The sequence below is a fragment of the Choristoneura fumiferana genome, chromosome 29, assembly GCF_025370935.1.
Source record: "Choristoneura fumiferana chromosome 29, NRCan_CFum_1, whole genome shotgun sequence".
NCBI classification, from domain to species: Eukaryota; Metazoa; Arthropoda; class Insecta; order Lepidoptera; family Tortricidae; genus Choristoneura; species Choristoneura fumiferana.
In genome coordinates, this window is record NC_133500.1 from 1,059,549 (window position 1) to 1,075,386 (window position 15,838).

The window sequence follows — 15,838 nt, forward strand, 5'->3', positions numbered from 1 at the left end:
GACATAGGCCCCTATTTTGCACACCGTATACAATTCAATTTAGGCTATAAAGAAACGAGAGAAGACATTGCGGCGCTCGATTGCCCACTACAAACTCGTTAGCTTTACTGCCTCGCAATGTAATGCAACTTGCACTCTTGCAAGTCTAAACTCGGATTTACAAGCACTTATGATATGAATGGCAAAAAATAAAATCTACCAACGGATCGGAAAAACCTCAGAAGAACCCGGCGAGAAACTCAAAGAGGTATATATGTTATTTAAACAGATTTTCAATAATATTGATGAACGTTCGTATTAGTCAATCAGCCACAGCACCCATCAAGACAGCGTAGGGAAACGTCGCATTGAGAGATCATTAATCGGTGTAGAGTGATTAACATCTTAGTATTTTTATTAGGTTTTTTTACACTACGTTTTTGTGGGGGGTCATAACATGTCAGTAATATTCAAAAGTTCAAATTAAAATTGCAGATCTTTCTTTCGGAATAGAAAGACATCCATAAAAAAAACTTGAAACTTGTGATTTGGTATTTGTCACTAATAAATAAAGTACCCTATTTATTTAATAGAAAAATGACACTTATTAATACAATAATTCATGGACACGGCGACGATATTCGGAAGTATTAGTTTCTTCCGAACTTTCACGATAACAACAGATAATTTCAAATTAAAATTGCAGATCTTTCTTTCGGAATAGAAAGACATCCATAAAAAAAACTTGAAACTTGTGATTTGGTATTTGTCACTAATAAATAAAGTACCCTATTTATTTAATAGAAAAATGACACTTATTGATACAATAATTCATGGACACGGCGACGATATTCGGAAGTATTAGTTTCTTCCGAACTTTCACGATAACAACAGATAATTCAGTACATATGTACTTAATAGCTATACTCTTTGACAGGCTTCGCGCGTGGGAGACTCGGGAACGACGCAAGGCGAAGGAATACGAAAAGGAGAAAGAGAGGGAGCGATGCCGCGAGGAGGAGAGGGAGCGAGAAGCCAAACGGCTAAAGGAGTTCTTGGAGGATTATGATGACGAGAGAGCGGATCACAAGTACTACAAGGGGAAGGTACGTACTATGCGGTATTTGCTGATTTCTTTTATACAGCTGTGTGTAATTGACTAGTATATACCAGCTAACTGGTGCTCTCCCCTATTTCTGAACTTTTGCGAGCTTGATCTTTGTCATTTTTTGTTTCATTGACAAAAGAAAAAAAATACTCTTGACGGAATAAATATGTTTTTTTTTTACTCAGGAAGCTTTGGTGTTTCCAATAATAATGTAGGTTTTCGATTTCCATATTGTTCCTCACCCTCCAGCTTCCGTCTGCGTCATTCCGTCGTATCGTGACCGGTTGGTCCTCCAAGGTACCGCTGGAGCGACGAGGTCCAAAGAGATCTTTCGGATCTCGAGGTCAAAGGCTGGCAAGAGCTGGCCCAAGATTGTAAAGTACGATGCCCGCTGAGCGGACCGGGTGGAGATGCGTTCCACGCTCCTCGAGCACGCACTCCCTCCAGATGTACTAGTTGCCTGCGACCAGAGCAAGCCGCGGGAGTCGAATGGAATGGATCCGACGGCACGCGATAGGCCGAACGGTGGCGGTCGGACAAGAGGGCGGCTGAGAGGAGGGGGAGAGGAGCCGACCGGCCGCAAGCTGTGTTAATTTCTTTCGAATATGAGCAGACATTCTAAATTTCTTTGGAGGTAAAGTACGTTAGGACGCCTCCGGCCCGATGCGCTCAGTGGCAATCAGACTTAAAGTGTGATGTAGTCAGGTGTCGCCTCGTCAGGCCTTCGGATCACTGTGCTCAGTTAAGTTTATATCTGTGTTTTAGGAGCTGCAACGTCGTCTCGGCGCACGCGTCCGCGAGGCTTCAGCGGATGGACGAGAACGCGCGCGTGAACAGGAGAACTGGCGGCGCTGCGGCGCGCCGTGTGGGCGGCCGGCCGGCCGGGACCCCGCCGCCCCGCGCCTTCGCGCGCGCCGCGCAGGAGCTACAAGCGCTGTACCAGCCGCGACTGCTGGTGGACACCAGCCTGCAGGTGACTGACCCCGCACACAATACCCCGCCGCCGCCGCCTTCGCGCTCTAGTCGTTCACAAGGCTGATGAAGCACCGCATTGCGGAGCTCCTATTTGAGACATGTGAAAACGTTAATTTTAAAGCTATGTCGTTGTTCTATGAGACATACTATATTTTTAGAAATTTAATGTCATTTAACTGAACAGATTCTTTCGGTCAACCTTACAATACAATCATATTTGACCAAAAATGTTTTGTTTTTTGTCAGGCCGAGCAGCAAAAACAGAGGGAACACGAACGCGCCCTCCAGCGGGAGGAGGCTCGCAGAGAGGTAAGCACTTCAATTGGATACAGGTCATTTCTAAAGAGCAGCCACGAATGGATTCAACGAAAGTAATGTCACTTGCATTTTTGTGGGAAAATTACTGATGTATATTATTGTCGAAAAAGGAAGACGAAAACTTTATTAGAATAGTCCGTAAATACGATTTTTACTATTTAAATAAAGCGCAGATGCTACTACTGGTAAGGTACGCGGATACTACGGGTATAATACGCGGATATAACGTGGATGCTACGTGGATTCTATGGTAACTAAACCCTTTATACACGGGTATAACACCCCGTTGACATGTAGTCCGTGTCGCGTTACATTCCGTGCCTGTCACGCGTTGATCGTATGAAATGGTGTAGTGCGCAGAGACCTTAAACGCAAAACAGATAGGAACAGAAGCCAATCTCATGTATGTACTTAATTTTTCATACCTACTCTCGGCGGACGCTCCAGGGTTGTCGACTATGGCTTATGCACGAAAAACTATTGTGGTAGTGGCACTCGTATCTAGTTGTTGGATTTATTGTTGAGAATGAAACGGGAAGAATGGAAATATAAATTTATAATAACTAAAATATTTTTCACTTCTCATGCTCGTAAAGTTGGTGTTTATGCTGGATCTAGGCGACATAAAATGACTTTTTATGCACTAGTGCATAAAATAAAATCTTCGTCTAAGACCAAGGTAATTAGGTGTCAACAGCCACAAACAAAGAAGTTTCTTTATATATTTTTAATACATTTTTTATTTATATAAAACTAAAAATCAATCAAATCAATCAAAATAAATCACTAAAACTAATTGTTATATTACAAATTTGTCACAAAATATCTTGCGACGATTTGGACATTGGCGAAATGCACGATTATTATATTTTAAAGTGTAATAAATTCGTATTTTTAATTATTGCACAAAAAAGTTCACAGACGCGTGTCTCAAGCGGATGGCACTCGCGCTCGCACTGGTCCCAACCGGTCCGGGATATCGTGTCCGTGAACAGTGTTTATGTGTGCGTTTATCGAGCGCACTTTGTATGTAGATTGATTTCTGTACCTATCTGTTTTGTGCCTTAAACAGACAAACACAAAATTTATTGACTTAAAAAAACACTACATCACAGTAAAAACATAAATAGAAGAAGAGAGAAAAAATTAGAGACGTTGTGTTGTTGTTGTTGTTGTGGTAAAATTTACCCATATTAATTTTCACTGCAGCATACTATAGTAACACTTGTTTCGGCAGGCGCGTGAGAAGGCGGCGCGGGAGCGCGAGCGGTACCTACGCGCGGCCGCCAGCCGGCAGCTGCCCACGGAAGCGGAACCCATCGACTCGGACGACAGGTGAATGACAGGAAAATTAGCAAAAGCAGCTGGGGTCTTTACGTTGAGGTTGTGGACATATTATGATGGCTTTTTGGGATAAGGGATATGCATTGGCTGTAGGAGCCATGATTGTTAGTTATATTATTAGTTATGACTTATGATATAGTTTAATAGAATATCGAAGTATTTTTTACGAAGTGGTTTTGTCACGAGTTTTGTTTTGTGTCCCCTATCTCGCCTGATGTAAAGTGCAGATGAGGCCAAATGTGTACCTCACAGGTTTAGTAACAGCCTAATCAATCACTAGCCTTGAATAGCCACAGGTTGTATTTTTGGTGACACTATTTTCCGGCCGGATAATACCTACATGGAAATATAGACCCGATTTTTCGTGTACACGCCCATATAATCGGCAAGAGTCGGTATTTCCATGTTGGTATTATGGTTACCAACTAGCACCGCCTCAATGAGGGTTATCCTTTTTTGTCTCACAAGATGGCGCACTGTTGCGTGAGGTTTTTAAGTGTGGCTTTCAGAGTCTGTTATTATGGGCGTTAAAACAAAGTTTAGATTAAAATCATTTTTAAAACACCTTAAAACCGTACCATAAAAATATCCAGCCACCACAGTGTTGCTTAGTCCCGTTTTGTTCGGAAAAAAAGGGAGGACAAAAGTTCCGAAAAAAACTGTCTTGCCATAATTAATTTCAGGTAATGCAAAAATTTCACAAAAATTTTCTAATTATAAATAAACCCGCGTAGTTCACCCAAAAACTATGAGATTTGACATTTCGGAGACCTCACGCTACACTAGCGCCTCTAGCGGCGAATTCATTCGCGATAGCCCTCATTCGGCGTCCACTCGTCGACAGATGGTCCACGGATGGACGCCCGCGTTGACAACGAGTGGACCTCGCGTGGTCCACGAATTTCCGAGTAGTGTATTATTAAATGAGGGTGGGGAGCGCTGCGCCGACCGCGCGCGGTTCACGCGAGGCAAGCGTACGAGCAAGCGTGTGAGTCCGCCCGTGGACACACCTCGCGAGAGAGGCGATCCGGTGACGCTACGGAGTTGATGTAGTGAGCGCATGCCCATACAAATACATATGAACAATACTAACCGCTCGCGGCGAGTCGGTGCTGATCGGGCGCCGGGTCGATCTAATGAGCTGAGACCTTTATCAGGGCCGTAATAGTGCACCCGTGTCTTGCTTAATGTGTATATGTTTGTTGTCAGCGGCGGGGGCGCTGACGCGGCGCTGGCGGGCTCGCCGGCGGGGTCCAGCACGCCGCCGCTTGAGCGCCGCCGCCCCGCGCCGCGGACACAAGCACCACCACCACCGGGACCAGCGCACGCCGCAGGTACATCATCAGCATCGTCAGCCTATATAGCAGTCTACTGCTGGACATAGGCCTCCCCCAATGAGCGTCACTGCGTCCTGTCCTCGGCTAGACGCATCCAGCTTCTGCCAACAGCCTTTCGCAGAGCGTCACTCCCCTGGCCGAAGGGCGCCCTACACTACGTTTGCCAAGACGCGGTCTCCACTCAAGAACTCGTTTACTCCGACGGTTGTCGGTTCTTCGACCGATATGACCAGCCCACTGCCACTTCAACTTGCTAATTCTCTGAGCTATGTCGATGACCTTAGTTGTGTGTCGGATAGTTTCGGTGCCGCAGGTATGCGCACTTTTGAGGGCCTTTATTTAGAAACAAACAATCTTACACAATCATTTTGTATTTTAGGTAAAGCTAGAAATTAGTTTTATATCAATATTTCTAGGTTTACGCATAACTTTTTACAGAGTCATTTAGCAAAATGATTTGTTGCAGAGCTCCGATGGCGGCACGACGCCGCCGCGGCCGCCGCGCCCGCCCTCCGGCGCCGAACACGCGCATGCGCACAATCACACGCACACCAGGAGACATGTGAGTGTACAATACATTCGTCTGTTTCCGTTTTACTCTTAAAGAAACCTTGATTAAGAAACCAGAAAAGTATGGCATGGTATATTTCGTGAATGGCTACTCGATGCCAAGTTTCTTGCGGCGCATTCTTCTTGGCAATGTTGGTCTTTCCGAAAGCGCTGGTAGTTTAAAAAATGACGTGTAAAAGTGCCCATTGCGGCCTATTTACTGAATTAATGATTTTAATTTTGAATTTTATCCAAAAATTAGCCTGGAACAAATGGTTGAATTGTTTTTTTTTTTTTTATTATACCCTACCGCCTACATCTTTTGTTATCGACTATCGGAAAATACAATCATTTTTCTGGAACAAATCGTTCGACACTCGTTATTTATCCGACACGTTCGATTAACGCCAGCGCTTTGACCATCATTTTCTGGTTTGTCATTCCGTAATTAGACCCCTGAAGAACCGCCATACTGGTACAAATCATGTAATATTTTGTGTCACCATTTCCCGGTCCATTAGGATAGTATTTTGAAACGAAAGCGATTCACTACGTCTGTGGGTTGTTTAGAAGATTTTCAGTTATATCTGTCAGGCATGTGAAACAGAACTACCAGCTAAAGAAGTATAAGTAAATTCGGCGTAGAAAGTGTTGCACAATTCTTCCCCTTTTAGTGGTATTAGCTTGCTAGACTCCGGCCTAAATAAATACTTCATACTATACTTGGTTTGGATAGGTATTTAACTAAATGTAAACAAACTTCAGCTGCCAGATTTGGTACGTTCAAGGTTTTTATACATTTTATTTATCTATCATTGTAACTAATACAAATTTGACTAGTGTTTTTCAAAACAGAAATGTAAATGTTTAGATAGTATAATGGGGTAATCTCAATATTTAAGACACCAATTGACCTTGTTTTGTTTACATTTAGTTAAATACCTATCCAAACCAACTAAAGAGACTGTTTACTGTACGAGCACGCTCGACATTAATGTTAAGCCGACGCTGCACCCTCTGTATACGTCACACTGTTTAAGTACGTACGCAATTAACTGGATTACTTCCGTATTTTATTGCAATAAATGTACTCAACCTGGACGGTCACATCTTTTACTTAACAAGCCGTTCTTCTAACATTAAAACAGTCACAACACAACGTAAGGTCTATTAAACTAGAAGACGCGTCACTCACACAATATATTATTGTTTTGTTCACAGTCTGGTGCGGGCGGCGCGTCGGAAGGCAGCTCCCCCATCACCATCAGTTTCAAAGCTGGTCGGGATGCGCACAGTCCTAACGGTTAGTTACATTTTTATTATCAGGGTCCCGTACGGCCAAGGACTTTAATTCATGAGCCAACATGGAACCTTTTCAAATAAAAAGTCATAACGATTTGTCTTGTTAAGTAAGGCGATGTCACTATGACGTTTACTGTGAAATGGGTCCATGATGGCTCATGAATTAAAGTCCTTGACCATACCTCTAAAAAAAAAGGAATCCTTAAGGAACTCGTGTGTCCGTCTGTCTGTCTGTCTATCACAGCTTATTTGATTCGAAACCAGATTAATTTTCAAATTAATTGTAAAACTAGATTTTTAGATTGGATTTTAGTTGTCTGAAACTAATGAATAGTTGGTCGCTTGAGTTCCAAAATAAGCGACGCCATATCGTATTGCCATACAAAATATATGTCAATTTATAGGTGGCGTCATCTACCGTATTGTCATGTCACGCTTGTGGTACAAAGTGTTACCTTTATCTTTCTGTGTGTTTGCAGCGGACGCAGGCGGCGGCATGCGGCGCGTGCACGCGGCCTTCGCGGGCGACGACGACGAGCCGCCGCCCCCCGCACCCCTGCCGCCGCCGCAGCAGCAGCAGCCCGCGCAGCACCACCACAGAGGTAAAGCCCGGGTTTCCTAGGATTAGCGGTCACCGGAATGTTGTCCGTATGTAGAGAGCTCTCTAGGAAACCGCGCCATTCCGCCCACATAGATAACGTTTTAGTGACGTCATTCACCGCTACATGACGGCACCGCTGATCCTACAAAACCAAAGCTTAACACACGCACACGACACATTCACGCAGCCGCACACTCGATGACTCATTCACCCGCTAACTCAATCACTCACTCCCACTCCACTTCTAACTCCCATTCACTCACTAACACCCCATCACACACTCAATCACTCACTCCCATTCACTCTCGAACTCCCACACACTCACGACCTTCCCACTCATTCACTCACTATTCCACTCGATCACCCACTTAGTTCCCGCTTACCCATTCATTAATTTACTCTCTCACTCAGTCACACATTTAGTCACTCTCCCACTGACCCTCTCACTGTTAGTGTTACACCATTATTTGTGAACACCGAGGGCGCGCGATACTCGAATTTTTCGCAGACAAAGTCGCGGGCGATACCTAGTTTATAATATTAGTTTAGATTGCGAATTCCAAGTCCCAATATTTACAGGTAAAGAAAAGAAAGACAAGGAAAAGTCAAAGAAAGGCGACAAGGAGAAAGAAAAAGATAAGGATAAGGACAAGGATCGAGCGGAAGCCGGGGAGGACAAGGCGAGCGCTGAAGAGAAGCGGAGGCACATCAAGAGTCTCATCGACAAGATACCCACGCAGAAGGATCAGCTGTTCCAGTACAAACTGGACACTGCGCAGGTATGTTACAGATGTCCATACAAATGTTACAAATGCGAAAGTGTGTGTGTTTGTGTGTTTGTCCGTCTTTCACGCCGAAACGGAGCGACGGATCGACGTGATTTGTGGCATAGAGATAGTTTATGGGCCAGGAAGGAAGGAGGAGGACAAATGCACAGTTCCCGAGGGAACAACGCATGATAATCATCGATTTAGATAAAAAATTACATACAATACTATGTGTTGATATTATGTATTTAACGATAACTTCCGTAACGTAAAATTCTGTCGTGTACTTAACATTTTGAGAAAATTATTATTGATGTGTTCTAATTTATCCCGTTCGTTACAGATCGATAGCGTGCTAATGGAGAAGAAAATCCGTCCGTGGATCAACAAAAAGATAATAGAGTACATCGGGGAGCCCGAGCCCACGCTCGTGGACTTCATCTGCAGCAAGGTGGTGGCCGGCGCCGCGCCCGCGCGCATCCTCGACGACGTGCAGATGGTACTTATTCATTCTCATACTCATTCTCATACTCATTTCTCATACTCATTCTCATACTCATTTCTCATACTCATTCTCATACTCATTCTCATACTCATTCTCATACTCATTTTCAGTCATTCTTATACTATTTCTTATCATTCTCTTGCTCATTCTCATTATCATATTCATATCTTTTTCGGGAAGGTACCATCAGCCAAATATGTGGTCTACCACCCTAAAGTTGATAATCGTTTGCATGTCCTAAAACAATAACGTCCATAGACGTGTTTGTCAACTGAAAGTTCGACTTTAGCGACATATTCATTTAATAGGAACGCGTTTAAAAATTGGTAGACCACTTATTTGGCTGATGGTACATAAAAAGGAAAGGGCAAGACTATCGTTTTTGACTCACTAGAGGCGCACTGTTGCGTGAGTTTTAAGTATGGCTTTCAAAGCAGTTATTACGGGCGTGAAAACAAAGTTTAGATTAAAATCATATTTAATACACCTTAAAACCGTACATAAAATCGAGCAACCACAGTGTTGCATAGTCCCCGTTTTGTTCGGAAAAAAGGAGGACAAAAGTTGAAAGACATGTCTCAAAGACATTCAGCCGTAACGCATAATTGCCATTTTAATTTCAGAAATATTGCAGAATATTACAAAATTATTTCTAATTAAAAATAAACCCGCGTAGCTCACCCAAAAACTATGAGATTTGACATTTCGGAGACCTCACGCTACACTAGCGCCTCTAGCGGCGAATTAACGCGATAGCCTCATTGACCTGAAAGATTTGACTTGTAAAAAAAACTGTGAAAGTGCTTATATTGTGTCTTAAATGTGTCCCTGGGACTGAGGAATAGAGCCAGAACAAACTGTAAGTGAAACATATATCTTGCCCAATTCGGTTTTGCTAATTATTTCAATATTCAATGTCGTACTTCAAACACTTGTAGGATCACTTTGTTGTCCGTGTGTTTTTCTGTCACGACCCTTTTGTCAGTAATGCGTGGAAATTTAAGTTAAAAATACTATGAAATTCTATATCAACGGAAAGTTTCTTAAGGTTGCGACTACTACAGTTTTTTATTAAAGTTTTTCACTAACAAGAGGTATTTAGTTTGAAAAAAAACATATAATTGATGAATAAAATGTTGTTATTTTTAAATTACAGCGTGAAAGAGGTCAGGCATAATCATTATAATTTGATATGTGCACCCTTACGCGTAAAAGAAAGGCTAATTAATTAATTTGATATGTGACCCTTGAACCTGATTCTAAAATGAACATTAAGTCATTGAATATACACACAAAAGCTATACACTTTAATGCCATAAACGCCAATGTGAGAGCTAATTCATGATGACAACTTACAGAAAAAATGTTTTTCAGGTTTTAGACGAAGAAGCCGAAGTGTTCGTAGTAAAGATGTGGCGTCTGCTTATCTACGAGTTGGAAGCGAAACGCGCCGGCCTGCACAAGTGACCCGAGCCCCATGCCCGTAGCACTCACAAACGATAGTTAAAATAGTCGGCCTCTGAGTGCCTACGCTGGCTGACGCGGGAGCACTTCGCGGGCGCACGCCTGCGGGCGCGGGTGCCGGGGGGGCTACCACGAAATTAGAAAATAGAAGTTCGTATTAGTGATGCAACGGAAGTCTCTTAGCGGAATCAGAAACGGAAACAGATGTCAATTTTAGCGGAAACGGATGCAGAAACAGAAGTGTATAAATAAACTATAAAAAAAAAGTTTTTTTACAAATATATTTTTATTAACCTCCTAACGCCCAGAGTCCTTTATAAAGGACTTATTGTAATTTGAACATCAAACTCTATCATAAATGAATGACATAAAGTTTGATGTTTATATTTCAAAAATTTGACTTGGGCTTTAGGAGGTTAAATATCAAATACACACCAAACTTAGATTAGAAATAGAAATACACAATAGAATTTTTAAATTTAATTTTTATATATATTTTTTATTAATATTCGAAATTAACTAATGGTAAGTGATATTTTATGAAAAGTAATTCGGCCGCTGAGTGAGAGTTGAGTCTCAACTGTCACTCAACCGTCGTAAACTTCAGATTATGTTTCCGTTATAAAAGTTGCGGAAACAGAAGCGGAAACGGATGTTTGGATGTTGGATGTTAAAAAGCGCACGGAACTTCCGCAGTTGCGGGAACAGAAACAGAGGTCTGTTGCATCACTAGTTCGTGTCGTACCGTCCCTATCACTCTCGTATTTAATAATATAAGCGTCAGCGGGACGGCAAGATACGAAAGTTTGAATTTTGCACTTCTTAGTATACGGCCAGGTAAAATCCGTCGCGCGCAGTTAGCGGCTAGTGCTGCTCATACTGTTTTTCAATGGACGTCCACCGCGTGCAAACCGCGTCGGCTAGCGTAGGCCCTGGAGTGTTGGGCAATGCTAGGACGTTGTCGTTGGAAGTCAATGAAGATTTGGTCGGGTTCTTTCAACCTTTTCGCCGCCACGTCAAATACAAAAGACATCACCCTTACGCCAGGCTTCTACATTGCAATGTCTGAAATTGAACCTTAACACAATTCAACGAAGGTTGCTTTTGCATTGAAGTTATGGACGTATATATGAGTCGTTGGCGTGGAAATGGTTAATTTAATAAGCTATTTCATAACTTACAGTACTCGAGTCTTGACGAAACGAGTAATGGGTCAAAATTCTTTTTGTTGTCTTGTTTTTGTCTCTGTAAGAAGTGACAGAGCAGATTTTTTGTATGGGACATAGTGGCATTTTTAATTTTTCTCTCATTGAATCAATGGAGATAGGTGTATATTAAAACTAAAACAATTACTTTCCCATCGACCTTATGATAGCTACGTTTATGCAAGATATGCGTGTACAATAAATTAAATAAATTAAGTCTATATTCCCGGTTGGTCTGAGTGGAGAGCCTTGGGGGAGGCCTATGTCCAGCAGTAGACGTCCTTCGGCCGACATGATGATGAGGTCTATATTATGTTAAAAGAATCCGACCAGGGGCCTTTTTGTCTAACAGACTTGGAATCGCATTAGTTTTCATCGCTTCTTTCTGTCCCACGGTGTTAGACGAGGGTAGAAAGAGATGCGCGTTAGACTATACGGCCTTAGATCTTATTGCTTTCGACTATACAAATGCAATGAGCAATGACTAAAGGTCTATGTACTCATACCTACTTGAAATCGGCTTTAACCGATTGAAAAAGCGCTTTCTATCAACGCAATATATACGCAAAAAGGACGTCGATCGGCTCGGCTGAAAAACGTCTTTTTCGCTCTTATTACGTGGCGTCGAAAGGTGTGGGGAGTCTTGATGTGACAAGGTATCGAAAAAGGATTGACGTGTTTTCCTACATTTTGTAATAATTTCATATAAAAACTACGAAGCAAGTTTTGGGGTTAGTATGAATGAGGCCCGAATCGACTCGAACAGTTATAAATAAGGCATTTGTAACTAGGAAAAGTTGATTTCTACAGTTTGTCGTGGAGGCAACATTGTTGTACAGTCAAGGGCAAAGATATCGACACGGCCAAAGTTGCAAGAATATGTATACACGGTCTTAATGTTAAGTGCATAGAGTCGTGTATATTTTTGCAACTTTGGCCGTGTCGATATCATCGCCCTTGACCGTACCATCAGCCAAATATATGATTTAAAGTTCATAATCGTTTGCGTGTCATAAAACAATAATGCCAATAGACGTGTCTGTCAACTTGAAAGTTCGACTTTAGCGACATATTCATTTGACAGGAACTTGTTTAAAAATTGATAGACCATTTGATTCGATTGTAGCATTCGAACATGGCGGATGTAGACAATATCTAATATTGCTATTTCTGTTTCTTTGGCTAGTTGAAGTATAATTTTGATAGTGTTTTATGCGGCGATTAACCTTAACAGTGAACAGTGATCACAAAATTCTATATTGCTCTCGTGTCTGACATTTTTTAATGCGCAAGTTGTCTCCACGTGGTTTCTGGAATTTTACTATCAAGTTGCAAAAACTACAATCACCGTTACAACGTCCCTCTCAAAGAGAGTTTACTTTGACACTGGCGAAATAGTCCTATATTTTAAAAGAGAAGAAGAAGATAGACCATATTTTTGGCTGATGGTACTGTATGACAGTTCTGTTGAATTGTAGGACGGGCCTCGGAATGTAAATAGTAAATACTGATAGTTAATGCAGGAGGGCGTGTCACGGACCTGTATACAAGTGGACGACCACAGTCTACTCATCCAAGTAAACCCTGACCTGACTTTATAACAGTGTTATGGACAGTTTACATTATTCCGATAAAATCCTGCCAGTAAGGACTCTTACACATAAACACGATAAGAAACGTAATAATGTTACATTACCGCGGGGCGCTAGCGTTGCAGTATTGATAACAGAACCTCAGTGCGTCAGAACGAGATGAGATTTCAGTTTTATGATTGAAAAATGATTTCGACATGTTTAAAGTTCTTATATCATTGAAATATTTGTACTCCACATAGTACACTGCATTTCACCGCATCTGTCATCCACTTCAATATAGATCCGTGGAGCGTATCTGAAAGATTTACCTCGTTGCACCTAGTAATATTAGTTTACATGCTTTTAGGTATTGCGGGTACCCAAGTTTTCATTAGTTATTTTGAAAGTCCAAAAATAAATATAGTTGATAGCCTGACTCGACAGTAACTATGCTAATTATATTTTTAGGGAGCCACTGATCGCTAAATTTGGAAATATTGAAAAAAATTATGTTAGATATTGTCACGTACCAGGATGGAACCTTATCTTGATCAATATCGCTATGATTTCTTTAGCAAATGTACAGGGTGTCAACATGACATTAGTAGCATAAAGGTTCCACCTATATAACGTGTATCTACCTCAAAACTTCTCGACTGTATCTCAAAATTGATAATTTTTCTGAGTAAACTATGAGCTTTATTTCAAGGGTCAAACTTGTTGGCGTATTGATTTAAGATAAGAATTTTTTCCAAAGTAGTGACGTTATCAATTTTGATGCAGATATTTCATTTTTGTATTCAATAAAAGGCAGCCGAATTGAAGGCAGTCACATGGTTTGGTTTGTTTAGTTTATGAACACGAGCTAAACAAAATGGTGTATACATTCATAATTTAATTCTTACTTTAAAAAAATAAGATCTGTACAAAAACTGACGCCTGTAAATGAAAATTTGATGTTACAATACAATACAAATATTCTTTATTGATCACCAAAAGTAGTACAGAGACATTACAAAAGTAGAAAAATACTTACTTACTGTTACTTGTTTATTAAGTAATTTTCTCACTTTAATTTGTCCTTTTATTAATAGTTAACATAGCTAAAACATGTTTTGTCTATTTCTTAGCCTAGCTAGAGTAAAGACTTACTGAACCATCGAGTGACACCTTTGAATCTGCACTTTGAATCAGTTGAGATCAATAGGGGTCGATCGCTGGTCAGGTTATTGTAATAAAAGAACTGGCAAATTGACACAAAAATGAATAATTTTTACCACGTTTGCCTCCGACGATGTTCCGTTAAGTCCTTAAGCCGGGTCTCCACTGAGCGAGCCGGCTCGCGAGGCATGATTTGGTTCGACACAAGGCTCAAAATCGCACCGAAAATGGCTGCCGCCCGCGGGGCTCGGTAAGTGGAGACCCGGCGTTACGCCATGCCGGCCGAAATGATCAGTCACGATTGAGTGTCATTAGCATAGGAGTATGATCTGTTGACACACATGCGTGTCATCGGCATAGGAGTGAGAATTCTCTGATCACAGACGTGTCACTGGCATTGAGTGTTAAAAAGTACAAGCTTGACTAAGCTTTTACGGGACAAATGTATCTAAACCTAGGCTTGAGGTACCTAAAGGCATGAGTAATCCAGTTGTAAATTATTACTTTTATGCTAGAGTGAGCGAGGTGCATGAAAGAGCGAGTGAGAGACGATTGTAATTAATTAAGTTTAATGATTACTAATGTAATACCTCTCGTGAATATAATAAAGTATATTACAGAATATGATGGCTTTTATTGACGACAAGCTTTTGCCCGCGGCTTCGCCCGCGTGGAATTCGGTTATCGCGCGCTGTTCCCTCAGGAACTGTGCATTTTTCTGGATAAAAAGTAGCCTATGTCACTCTCTGGCCCATAAACTATCTCTATGCCAAAAATCACGTCGATCAGTAGCTTCGTTTCGACGTGAAAGACTGACAAACCTACAAACACCCACACTTTCGTATTTAAAATATAAGTATGGATTGTTCTTAGAATATTCATTACCTTTGAACACACATAATATGTATATATTATATACATCAACGTACAACTGCTAATCCTCTACGACTTTACGTCCATCTAGTTGACGGAGCCCCGCACGGCGGTGCTCCTATTTCTTATTTTTTATGAAGGCTCGGAAGGTAATTAACCTCTTCACCGCTAGAGTCATCAGTCGTGACAGCCAATAGAATGCCTCACACGCCACGGTCATCTATACATGACCGACATTCAACTCGAAATTAATCCTCCAATGGAATTAAAAATCACATTGATCTGTCGCTGGTTTTTCTGTTGCGTTAGAGCACGTCTGGACTCACTTCGCAGCTTCGTTTGTTTTGTGGCGGTGAAGAGGTTAAGTAAATGCTTGTGATTATCTATAACCTTTTTAGGTAGTCGACAGCAAATACTTTCGTCATTTTTACAATAACTTAATGGAGTGTGTAAGGACTCGAGCCAAGAGGAATATGTTTTACTCAATTTGGAATGTCAATATCTTAAATGTTGGTGTTTTCCAAGCCATATTGTCAGAGCCCTGGTCGCAGGCTGCTAGAATAAGTGAGTAGACAGATTTGTGGCAGACATTTGTTTAGAGTTCTGTGTAAGAGAATCCGTGCGTAGGTTTGCCACTCTGTGGCAGGGGATCCGGTGGTATGGTTTGGAGGACATGTCATGTCGTTACTCATTTAAATCATATGGCTGTTGTGGTGTTTTTATAGTTCAGGCCTTTGGGAACTGACATGTTCATTATCTTTTGATCAAAGTTCCAT

The 15,838-nt window shown here is 41.5% G+C and overlaps 2 protein-coding genes across 3 annotated transcripts in view; one reads left to right on the forward strand and one right to left on the reverse strand.

Annotated features, from left to right (window-relative positions):
• Positions 1-11,884, forward strand: part of LOC141444052 (uncharacterized) — a 29,945-nt gene extending 18,061 nt beyond the window's left edge. The window contains exons 10-21 of the mRNA XM_074109489.1: positions 917-1,085; positions 1,853-2,023; positions 2,309-2,371; positions 3,618-3,715; positions 4,934-5,058; positions 5,361-5,374; positions 5,528-5,623; positions 6,832-6,913; positions 7,392-7,514; positions 8,093-8,292; positions 8,624-8,779; positions 10,160-11,884. Of these exons, the coding sequence (XP_073965590.1) occupies positions 917-1,085; positions 1,853-2,023; positions 2,309-2,371; positions 3,618-3,715; positions 4,934-5,058; positions 5,361-5,374; positions 5,528-5,623; positions 6,832-6,913; positions 7,392-7,514; positions 8,093-8,292; positions 8,624-8,779; positions 10,160-10,252 (1,390 nt within the window). The 3' untranslated portion in view covers positions 10,253-11,884. The remainder of the gene's footprint in view (positions 1-916; positions 1,086-1,852; positions 2,024-2,308; positions 2,372-3,617; positions 3,716-4,933; positions 5,059-5,360; positions 5,375-5,527; positions 5,624-6,831; positions 6,914-7,391; positions 7,515-8,092; positions 8,293-8,623; positions 8,780-10,159) is intronic.
• The window catches only part of LOC141444281 (U-megalopygitoxin(8)-Mo12-like), a 241,785-nt gene that overhangs the window by 176,490 nt on the left and 49,457 nt on the right, over positions 1-15,838 (reverse strand). Inside the window, exon 1 of one of the 2 annotated variants that reach the window (XM_074109777.1) lies at positions 2,448-2,458. The exons of the other annotated variant lie outside the window; for it this stretch is intronic. The gene's annotated coding sequence lies outside the window, so the exon portion shown is untranslated. Of the gene's footprint in view, positions 1-2,447; positions 2,459-15,838 lie in introns of those variants that run through there. 2 annotated transcript variants of the gene reach the window in all.